The 12,094-nt window shown below is 43.9% G+C and overlaps 1 protein-coding gene across 4 annotated transcripts in view; it reads left to right on the top strand.

Annotated features, from left to right (window-relative positions):
• CACNA2D3 (calcium voltage-gated channel auxiliary subunit alpha2delta 3) overlaps nucleotides 1–12,094 on the top strand; it is a 938,743-nt gene that overhangs the window by 863,087 nt on the left and 63,562 nt on the right. For all 4 annotated transcript variants that reach the window (XM_050781062.1, XM_050781063.1, XM_050781066.1 and 1 more), the window contains one exon: nucleotides 11,463–11,538. In XM_050781062.1, coding sequence (XP_050637019.1) covers nucleotides 11,463–11,538 — 76 coding nt within the window. The remainder of the gene's footprint in view (nucleotides 1–11,462; nucleotides 11,539–12,094) is intronic.

A 12,094-nucleotide genomic window follows, 5' to 3' on the forward strand; every position in this document is an offset into this window, starting at 1 on the left:
CAGCTATAAAGAAATACTTGAACAATAAGAAAAAGAAAGAAAGAAAAAAGCAATACCTGTGACTGGGTAATTTACAAAGAAAAGAGGTTTAATTGGCTCACAGTTCCACAGGCTGTACAGGAAGCATGGCTGGGGAGGCCTCAGGAAACTTAGAACCATCACGGATGGTGAAGGAGAAGCAGGCATGTCTTTACATGGCTGAAGCAGGAGGAAGAGGGAGGAGGGGATGTGTTACACACTTTTAAACAACAAGATCTCATGAGCACTCACTCACTCACTCACTATCACAAGAGCAGCACCAAGGGGGGAAATCTGCCCCCATGATCCAATCACTTCCAGTCTGCCCCCATGATCCAATCTTGGCCCCGCCTCCAGCATTGTGGGTTAGAGTTCAACATGAGATTTGGGTGAGGACACAGATCCAAACCATATTAGCACTTTACTCTCCTAGAAGCCCCAGGGTGGGACTGGAACTACTGATGCTAGGGCAAAACACTAAGCATATAGACAGCAAGGATAACACTCTGGGTTAATCTCAGGTAGGGCACCTTGCTCCAGCAAAATATCTAGTAGATTGCTAGTAAGACATGAAAAAACAAAGGCTCTTCCACCGTTGTCCAATTCCTCTCCTCCCTTTCCCCTGTAAGTAATGTAATACATCTTGCCTGATTTCCACATAGCTGGGCACCAACCTGGATATGAAGTGCCATTTGTTAGACAAGAGGCACAAATATGACTTTTAGGACATTTGAGCCAGGGAGACTGAAGGGAAAGTTGGAATGAGTTCAATATGGAGCCCAAGGAAAGAGCAAGAGCCTTCAAAAAGCGGGTAAAGAAAGAAATCTTCACTGAAGGATGAAAATGTGGCTGTTATCAAATATCCAGAACTTGAGGGTTTACCCTGGGTTTTTTGCTTTTACCAACATCCCTGTGATTTCTGGAAAGACCAAAGGCTCTTCCCTTGTTCTTTGTCTATCTGATTATGCTCAAGGTCAGAAAGACCAGTGGAGCATACCTGGCCCTTGGCTTGCTGGAAAATGGACTGCTCTTGAATAACTTGTTTTTGTTTTTGTTTTTGCTTTTGAGCCACTAATAGTACCTACCTTTCATGGCCATTGTCTTATCTGTCTCTCCCTTTTTTTTTTTTTTTTGGTTGCAACTGCTAGTGTGTGTGTGTGTGTGTGTGTGTGTGTGTGTGTGTGTGTTGTTTTGCATGGTTTTTCTTGTTTGTTTTTCTGCTGTGCTTGGTACAACACACTTCAGCTTTTACCCCTCCAAGGCCATTCATATTTTCCCTAACGGATCTGGCAAATGTCCTTGTCACTGCACCCCACAAATGTTCATTAACATGGCTGGCTTGTATGGAATTCCCTGTGGCAGCTTCTTCTGCTATTTAAATCACCTTTCTAAAAGGAGACACATCCAGGTAGACTCCAAGACTCATATCATTTCTTATCATTTCTACTCCTGTCTCTGTGTAGTGGGACTTGGGAGCTTTTTCCTGTCTTTGGTAATCACATTACACTTCGGCGAGTGCCCTGGCCTTGGAGTGTAGAGAGTGTTAAAGGAGAATTCTGTTATGTTTGGACGGCTGCTCGCCTTTAAGGCCAACTGCCCCACTGATGTCTAATACTCAACAACTCATGTAATGAGTGTAATGGCTTCTTGGCTTCCTGCTGACCTGACCATGTCCTCAGAATTATGCTTTGTCAGAGGTGGCATTGAAAGGAACAAGGAGACAGATTGGCTTGGACAAGTATATTTCTGGGCCAAACTTTCTGGAATGCAGAAACATGGAGCTTCCAATGAACCACTCTTTAAAATCCAAAAGCTGCTGCTCAAGCATCCCCAGTTACAGCAATAACATTAACTGCCCTCATCTTCACCATGCAGTCCGTCTCATTTGTTGGTGGATGTTAACTATAGGCAAGGCATTATTCCAAGCAGTTAACATGCATTACCTTAATTAATCCCCATCACAATTCCATGAAGTAACTACTATTATTATTTCCATTCGACAAACAAGGGACTAGAAGTGGAGGCTCCCAGCAACTTGTCAAGCTCTCTCACAGGCATGAGTGAGAAGACAGAATTTGAACTCATGTCTCTCAGATTCCAGAGCATGTGCTCCTGATCACCATTCATGTCTTCTCCATAGTTGGAGCAGACTAGCATATCTTCTACAGAGATTTTTCTTTTTACATTCATATTTGCTCTGCCTTAAGAGATAGTAAAAGAAAGTCTTTCTTTCTTTCTTTTCTTTCTTTCTTTCTTTCTTTCTTTCTTTCTTTCTTTTCTTTCTTTCTTTTTTTTTTTTGCCCTTGAGACGGAGTTTCGCTCTTGTCACCCAGGCTAGAGTGCAATGATGTGATCTTGGCTTACTGCAACCTCCGCCTCCTGGGTTCAAGCAATTTTCCTGCCTCCACCTCCCGAGTAGCTGAGATTACAGGCGCCCACCACCATGCCCAGCTAATTTCTGTATTTTTAGTAGAGAAGGGGTCTCACCATGTTGGTCAGGCTGGTCTCAAACTCCTGACCTCAGGTGATCCAACTGCCTCAGCCTCCCAAAGTGCTGGGATTACAGATGTGAGCCATTGCACCTGGCCAAAGAAAGTCTTTTAATCAAACTTGGAGTCCAATGTATTAGTTAGGAATTGGTCCAGCCACAAATAACAGGAAAATCCAAATTAACAGGGACTTAAAGAACATAGGAGGTTGTTTTCATCTCTTATGGTAAGGAAGTCTGAAAATACTAATTTGGGACCCTCATGTTACAGACTCAGGACCACAACTTTTTCTTCTACCTTTCTCCAAGATGGCTTTTAAGCTCAAGGTTACCTCATTGTTCAGTGTAGCTGCTGAGCCCCAGCTATCACATCTGCAATTCAGGCTTGCAAAAGAAGAGTTCAGAGAGTTCCAAAAGGTCCAGAAGGCCAAGTTTCAAATTACTTAATTAACATTTATTTAAATAAATGCTTTAAATAAGATTTTTAATGTGTTAAGCAGCCTCCCGTATAATATTTGTGCTTAATCACTTGGCCTCACCTCACTCCAAAGAAACCTGGGTAATGTGCATATTGAAAAGTTAGAGTTCTGCTCACCAGAAGAGGAGAATAGTTATTGTGAAACTACTGATAGTCTCTACCACATCCAGCAGGCCCGAATTTGCTTCAAACCATACGAGTCCTCTGGCTTCCTCTGATAACCCCTTTGGAAATCTTTGAGTGATAGGGCTGTATTCATAACTCTTAGTCTCCCCCACTCCAAACCCACATGCCCAATGCAGTCCTGAATACAAATTGTCATAGCCACCCTCTAACCACCTGTCCATGTGCCTGCCTGACCCCAGACAATAGAAGTAGGAACACTCCATAACACCTGTTGGGTTTTACCAATAATAATCATGACAGCAGCAATACCAATACTCAGAGGTACTGACATTTATTAAGCCTCAATGACATGCCCCACACTGCCAAGTGCAGTACAGGCATCATTATAGTGTAGTTTCTATGAAATGTAGACCTGGCTTCACCAATGTGGCAGAGCCCAAGGACGCTCCCCCAGAATCAGCTCTCTTGCTTCAAATGGGTTTTGCATTAACTCATTCCCAAAGCAGAATTCAGCTTTTTCCTTCTAAGAAGGCAAAAGAAATTTAATATTTTCAATATCGAATTAATTGCGATTCCATTTTCCCCATCAGTTTAATAAGTGAAGCTAATTTCCATGGGAGGGGCTGCATGAATGGGCAAACCAGCTGGCAGCTACGTGCATTTCCTGGGCACCCATGAATTTTATTCCTTGCCCCAGGAGCAAAGCAAATGCGGTTGGTAGAGCAACATCCGCTCTGACTGGGGACAGGGACTGTCTTGATGCTGGAAGGTTGTTAGTCTCCCCAGAGCCCCCTTCTTTCAGAGGACCCCATCTTCTTGGCTCTCGGGCACTTACACTTGTTTATCAAATCAGTGCTGCTCTCCAGGACAATGGGAAACTCTGTTCATACTTAAGGTTTGCAGGTGGCAACTCCTATTTGGTGAGTCAAGGAAGTACCCCTGAATATGTCCAGACTGGTACTAAGCCCTGGGAAGATGTGTCTGGGTTTTAAAGTGGAACCAACCCAAATGTCCATCAATGACAGACTGGATAAAGAAAATGTGGCACATATACACCATGGAATACTATGCAGCCATATAAAAGGATGAGTTCCTGTCCTTTGCAGGGACATGGATGAATCTGGAAACCATCACTCTCAGCAAACTAACACAAGAACAGAAAATCACACACCGCATGTTCTCACTCATAATTGAGAGTTGAACAATGAGAATACATGGATACAGGGAGGGGAACATCACACACCAGGGCCTGTCAGGGTGTGGGGAACTAAGGGAGGGATAGCATTAGGAGAAATACCTAATGTAGATGATGGGTTGATGGGTGCAGCAAACCACCATGGCACATACATACCTAGGTAACAAACCTGCGCATTCTGCACATGTATCACAGAACTTAAAGTATAGTAAAACAAAAAATAAAATAAATAAAGTGCAGTTCCTATCTGCAAGCTACTTACAGTTAAGGTGAAAGAGGAAGAAACAACACAAGAAAATGCCAGTGAGATATATCACATTCTAAAATTCATGGCTGGCAAACCTGTTTGCACATTAGAATTCCTTGGAGAGCTTAAGAAATAACTTATACCAGATCCCCAACCCAGACTAATGAAATATTGCAGATAGGTGAGATGCTCAGGTATCATCATGTAGAAAAAATTACTTTGGCCCAGCTCAGTGATGGATGCCTGTAATCCCAGCACTTTGGGAGGCCGAGGTGGGGGAAGTGCTTGAGCTCAGGAGTTCGAGAGCAGCTTGGGCAACCACCTCCAGCACATGAGACCTCATCTCTTAAAAAAAAAAAAAATTAGCTAGGTGTGGTGACATGCACCTGTAGTCGTAGGTATCCAGGAGGCTGAGGCAGGAGGATCGCTTGAACTGAGGAGTTGGAGGCTACAGTGAGCTATGATCATGCCACTGCACTGAAGCCTGGGTAACAGAGCAATACCCCATCTCAAAAGAGAAAAGAAAAGAAAATGTATTTGAAGTTCCCTAGGTGATTCTAAAAGGCAGCCAAAGTTGAGAATCACTGTTTTAAACAAATGCCAATGTGTATGCCTTAGGAATTGAGAGCGAGTTTACGTCCCATTTTCCAGATTCTTCTGATGAGGCCTCATCCCCACGAGATCCCTAAGGAGCAAGATAACTGCCGAGTAGCTGGTACTATAGGCATGTGCCACCACGCCAGGCTAATTTGTATTTTTAATAGAGATGGGGTTTCACCATGTTGGCCAGGCTGGTCTTGAACTCCTGACCTCAAGTGATCGGCCCACCTTGGCTTCCCAAAGTTCTGGGATTACAGGCATGAGCCACCACACCTGGCCTTTAATCAATTAATTCTTATGGTTACTGTTCTTATTACCTGGGTAAAATGCTGATGGGATTAATATCTCAGTATCTACAACTTTGTTTCTCTTTATCAACTTCCATTGATGAAAGGTATAGATTTGGTGCCAACCAGATCCTCTGCTTAATCTACCAAATGAGTGGTGCTTTCTTGTTGCTCCCCAGTCAGTGTTCAGCAGTGAACCCTGAGAGGTCCTAATAGCCTGTGTGAGGTTTATTCTTGGCTAATGATGGGTGCTCATTAGTTAAGTTGTTTTACTAATTTCCAGTTGGAGGGCTCAAGGGCAGTAGGACCGGGGTTTTGTAAATTCACTGCCTCTGCTGTGTTAGAGACACTGCACTGATCTTAAAGAACAGTGCCATCTCTGCAAGAAGTTGCTGTGGGATGAGATGGTGACTGATACGAGCAGGAGAGAAGGGAGAGCACATTTTGGATCTTCTATTAGCACTCCTATCAACAGGTTGAGCTTTCTACTTTCCTGGCTTTCTGAGATGTAAGAATGAGTAAGGGCTTCCCATGGCGACAGTCTCTTTGTTAAGAATTTCCTGTGTTTCCTGCCCCATGCCTTTTCAATTGCAAGTTGAAAGCTGCTCCCAGAGGACACATTTTATAGCGCAAAAAAAGAAGACATATTTTTACATGCTACCTTAGTGAGTCATTTTGCTTCTCAGACTTTTCAATTCGGAATTGCTTAATTATGTCCCATGATGGATCTCTATGTCAAATGCCTCCCTTGTCCTGTTTTTAGGGCTGTATTTGCAGACATTAAGCTGTTTCAAGATTGTTTTTAGGCCAGTTGTTTAGCCAAAGTGAGCTAATTTGATGAATCATTACAGGAAAATTACCTGGCCTCATGGTACATAGTAGGTGTTTAATAAATATTGAGCCCCACAGTTGCTAACCAGCCTAAATTAGCCAGCCTAAATTAGCTGAGCTTATGCTGTTAAAATGCAGCCTGCGAATTCTTAGAGCAAATATTTTTCTTGGTCAGGATTTTTGTCTAGTTGGAAAAGAACAGGATCAGCAAAATGGCTTTAAACATATCTTAATGTCAAGAGTTTGTCATCCAAGGCTCTACCCAGCATGGGTGCGGGGCTACCAGGCTTTGTTTGCGTTGCTTTGAGCTGCTTCTTCAGAGGCTGTATCTGCCTTCTGTGAAAGTTTAAAGTTTCAAAGTTCCACCCATCCGTGTGGGCACACAGTGATGCTAATGATAAGGTCGGTTGGAGTGGCCTGGTGGTGATGTCATGGGGATTAAGGCATGTTATCTGTAATAAGAATACACCCCCACTGCTGAGTGCAGCTGCACACAGCACCAGCCTTGGGCTGGGCATGATTCTCAGAGCTGATTTTAGAGTCAAATGAAAGCAGGCAATTATCATGTTCTTTAACTATAATCAGCCGAGCAGGATACAGGTAGCCGCAAAATGGAGTTATTTAAAACAGTAACAAAATCACTTCAAAAAGGGTAATAATCTGGAAGTGTCTTTCTGCAACATCTAGTTAAAGCTGTCCAAGTGTGGAGAAGACGGGGAAGGCTTATTTTGTAACCTCCTCAATGGCAATAGTATCGGGAAAGCCTCCTTTTGAAATAGAGGAGTGGGGGACAAGGGGAGGGAGAGCCTTAGGACAAATACCTAATGCACATGGGGCTTAAAACCTAGATGATGGGTTGATAGGTGCAGCAAACCACCATGGCACAAGTATTCCTATGTAACAAACCCGCACGTTCTGCACATGTATCCTGTAACTTAAAGTAATAGTTAAAAATAAATCAATAAATAAAAGACAGGAACCTTGGCCTGGGGGCTGCCCCGGAGCAATTTAGTTTAGCCCCAACACGTAAACTAGAGCCTTTGAAAATGATCCAAGGAGAATCCTGAGTTTCCTGCCATCTGTCAGAGTAGTTACCATGGTGAGAGGTATTCACAAGCACAGCCAACTGGTCCAGTCTGGCCTGGTGACTCCTCATTAACCCTTCAGCTTGGGTTGAAAGTTGATTCTGGACATTGGTTATGAGACCTTATCTTGGGCAGCGTTTCTTGTGACATTCCAATAAGACCCTGGGCTGGGGAACAGGTCTGAAGTCTAAGCATTTCTTAGAATCTACCAGAGCCTGCTTCTGAGCAGAAAGCAAAAGGAGGTGGATTCAGCTTGGCCCCCTACTACATCTGGCTCTGTCACCAGTGATCTATGTGAACTTGGGCATATTTATTTAGGCTGGCTAAGACTTGGTTTTCTCCTCTGTAAAATGGAGATGATTATAATCTATCTTGTAGGGATGTATATAGAGGAGTACCTGGCTTTTGGTTGCTAAACAGAGTTCAGTAGACATCAGCTGTTGTTTTCATTGCCCTCCGCTAAGAAACCCATGGACAGAAGTTCCTGCATCATCTCTTGGTAACACCAGCACAGCTTCTGATGGTGTCCTTGTATTGCAGTAGCAAGCATGGATTTTGCTCTGCATTGTCTGTGCCAGTGAGCTAAGAACACCAGGAGCCTTGTTCATCTTTCAGCCAGCTGGGTAATGCCTGTGTCAATTCCCATTGCATTAAACACCAGCCCATTAATTAGTAGTGGCAATGAAAAGATACCAATAATTATAACAGCAGCTATAGCCGTGCTTCCTGTTGAATACTTCCTGTCTAGCAGGCACTGTGCTGAATGTAACACATAGATAACTTTCTTTAACCCTATGACCACCCTATAAGGTAGACATTATTCTCACCATTTCACAAATAGGAAACTGAGGCACCAAGAGGGTTAAGAAGACATTGTTATAAGTGGATGAGTTAGGATTTGAGCTCAGGTATTACTGACTTCAAAGATTTTCACTGTGTCACACTGCCTTCCCTTGAGCCTTTGGGAACAGCGCAGCTTTAAGAGCCCAAACGCTAACAAAGAATAAAATCAGTCTTCTGTTGTAAGAATCTTAACAAAGTTGGCACACTTAGAGCATTTTTTAGTGTACTTCTACACAGCTGGTTATTTAGATCTCAGAACGTCTCTGTAACTGTTTAATAAGTCAGGAAACGAAGCCTTTGAAGAGTATCAGCAAGCTGCTCAACAATGCACCCTGGAGACTGAGCGCGGTGGCTCATGCCTGTAATCCCAGCATTCTGGGAGGCCGAGGCAGGCGGATCACAAGGTCAGGAGTTTGAGACCAGCCTGGCCAACATAGTGAAACCCCATCTCTACTAAAACTACAAAATTAGCTGAGTGTGGTGGCATGCGCCTGTAGTCCCAACTACTCCGGAGGCTGAGGTGGGAGAATCGCTTGAACCTGGGAGGCAGAGGTTGCAGTGAGCCGAAACCACGCCAATGCACTCCAGCCTGGGTGACAGAGAGTGAGACTTCATCTCAAAAAAAAAAAAAGAGAGAGAGAGAATGGACCCTGAATATGCGTCAGGACCAACTTTTGAAACCATGGCCATCCTGCATCCATGGCTATGAGACTCCAAGTACATGCATGTTCCTCTCAACCCCATGCTGCCTCTCACCAGGCTCTGGCACATGTTTTAGCTGTAGAGACAGCGTTGGGCAGTGGGAAAAGGATAAGTCAATACCAATTCTTGCCAAATGCTAGAAAGTCCTTGCAGGGGTACCTGTAGAAATCTCCTGAGTGAGGATGGAGATCGTGGCATGGCGGGCCAGTCAGGGACCAATTAGAGTTGTCCATTGTGGTCTGCAGTTGAGTCTGTGACATATCCCGGTGTCTGGGTTAGTGCTAGGACTGTGTCAATGGTGAGAGCATTTCTGTGAGAAGTTTGTGCGGGGACATCCCCAAGCCTAATGTTTGGCTGATTTATGGTCTTCGTTTCTGTTTGTATAAACAAAGCTTCAAAGCTTCTTGCTTGCATCTGTGTAAGGAAAAAGCCAGAGGACAGTGAAGAAATACTCTGGTGAAGAAAAGACCTTGAGGACTGACTACGTGACCACTGGTATCCCCTTGGGCTTTGCTGCCCAAGGAGTGCTGTGTGCTGCTGCTGGTTAGGAGCTGGCTTTCATCTTTCATTTGGTCAAATGTGGCTGGTTTTCTGCTTGGTACCCACAAACGACTGTGTTTAATCCATTTATCAGTAATATCCGTAACTTACTGTCCAGATAAGGAGGCCTCCAGATCACATTTTGCAGTTGGCCCCTTTGTTCTCAGTTGTGTCGTCATCTGTGTAACATTCGTGCAATCAAGCAATCATTTATGCATTCACCCTTTTAAAACTGAATGCCTTCTGTATGTTGGGTGCTGTACTAGGTGCCAGAGGTAGGTGTGAAACAGAGCCAACACCAATCCTGCTGCATGGAGCTTTTACATCTAGAGGTCTTTCCAACACAGCAGTAAGTGCACTCAACATTAACCATTGTACTATTCTAGGAAGGAATTCCTATGGGGAGAATTTCATCCAGTCATGTAGAAGCACATGTATTAAAGTGTTTAAAATCTCATCTGGCAGTTGTTATGTAACTCAGGCTGGACTTTACGTGTCTCTCCTTTGGGGTGCTAGGCATGGTGGGAGGGGATGCCGAAGGGAAGGTGGGAATGCCAGACTCCTTTGGCTATACCTTTCAAGCATGGGATAAGGTGTTCACGCCATCTAAATACTGGAACATGTATAGGGGCAAAGAGGGAGAGCTTGCCCCATCTCCCCCCAAAGGTTTGCTGAAAATGAACTGACAAAGGGCAGGTGAATAGGAAAAAAAGGCACACAAAATGTATTTTAATATGGACAACACGGGGAATCATAGTAGAATGGTTACCCAGTAACCCAATGGGGTACAGATGCTTAAATGCCCATCTTCATAGAGGGAGGGGAGAGGGGGAAATAGGGCTACTTGAGGGATAATAAATGACTTTGAGGGGGAAACGAGTGGGCCTACTGCTCAGACAATGTTTAGTAAATAATTTCAATGGAAGTTGAATGGTATGGAGAGCTGACAATGGTTGGGGAGAAGTTGGTCTGGGCTCTAGGTGTGGTGTTTAATTTTCAGTCTCTTTCTCTGTGATATGAGTTGTAATCTTCTCTTCTCTGGTGAATGAAATGTCAGGAAAGGCAATTGTATTCCTCTTTGGCAGATCTGGCTTTTAGGTAGAAAAGGGAACTTCAGAGAACAGCTTCATCCTGTGGTTTGGGAGAGACAGGGTTAAGAGACTGTGGGGTAAGGGAGACAGGGAGCAAGGTCGGAGAAACCTTGAGACTGCTTCATGTCAAAGCACCATATTTTAGGGTAATGGTTTCTGAGTCCCAACACATGCTACCAGAAATTGCCATTCACTTTTCCTTTGTAGAATTGTTGGTGGGGGAATTAAAGTATATTGAATAATGTTAAAGTAAAACATTTTTGCAACTGTGTAAAGGTCATAATGGGGATGAAAGCTTTACTTTTATCACCAATGTAGGAAAAAAAATGTCCACTTTGTTTCATAAGCTATGCTGTTTTCAAAATAAGATACATTCACTCTTATGGTGGTGACAATAAGGAGTAGGGATTACAATTAGTAAGCCACTGGTTTCCCACACATTGTCAATGTGCAGGGCTTATCCTGGTCCAAACCTGCTTCCTGGTGCTTGAGAAACACAGAATCCTGCCATGTTTTATCCCAAAGTGGCTCTTCTTGGTTCTCCTGTCCCTTGGAGACATGGCCCAAGTAAATTCCATCCGGGTCTTAGAATCCAGTTCAGAACAGCACGTTCCCTTTGGAATATCTTGCTCAATGCAGACCATCCTTCTTCAGACCAAATGACTGTTACATCAAGTTAGATGGGTCCTCATCCCCTTCTACCCTTCCCGACACCTTTGTTCCCTTTGTTCTTCAGATTCCAAGTAATAACATGACTGTGCCTCCAGCACTGGCCTTTGCTGGGCTCCTTGTTCATCATCCACGTTAGAGCTGCGTGGTGTTTGTCACTGTTGCCCTTGATGATAGTGACTGCTCACCTTGTAGTACATAGCATCAGTTGGTTCCCATGTTTTCTCATTTAGCGAAGCTCCCTTCCATTTTTCTCCTGTAGAATTACCCTTTATGACTACCAAGCCATGTGTAGAGCCAACAAGGAAAGCAGCGATGGCGCCCATGGCCTCCTGGATGTAAGTACTATGCTGTCACCCAGAAAACAGCTGCATATTTCTGTCTTTCTCCCTGTCTGAGTGTTATCTTCCTCTTTGGAGTAATCAAGTTTATCTTTTTGCAAAATCAGGAACATTTTGACTTTACGCATTAAAAAAACACTTCAGGCCAGCCGCGGTAGCTAACGCCTGCTATTCCAGCACTTTGGGAGGCTGAGGTGGCTGAATCACTTGGGGTCAGGAGTTTGAGACCACCTTTGCCAACATGGTGAAACCCCATCTCTACTAAAAATACAAAACTTAGCCAGGCATGGTGGCATGTGCTTATAATCCCAGTTACTCAGGAGGCTGAGGCAGGAGAACTGCTTGAACCCGGAAGGCAGAGGTTGCAGTGAGCCAAGATCATGCCACTGCACTCCAGCCTGGGCAACAGAGCGAGCCTGCCTCTCAAAAAAAAAAAAAAAAATTAAAATTAAAAAATGTCACTGCTGTTTCAACTCAAATCCAGTGATCATATGAGTGAAAAATGGGTCTAAAGCCTTTGATGGATTAATGCAGCAACCCCCTTGTGATGGAT

Source organism: Macaca thibetana, chromosome 2 (genome assembly GCF_024542745.1).
Source record: "Macaca thibetana thibetana isolate TM-01 chromosome 2, ASM2454274v1, whole genome shotgun sequence".
Classification (NCBI taxonomy): Eukaryota; Metazoa; Chordata; class Mammalia; order Primates; family Cercopithecidae; genus Macaca; species Macaca thibetana.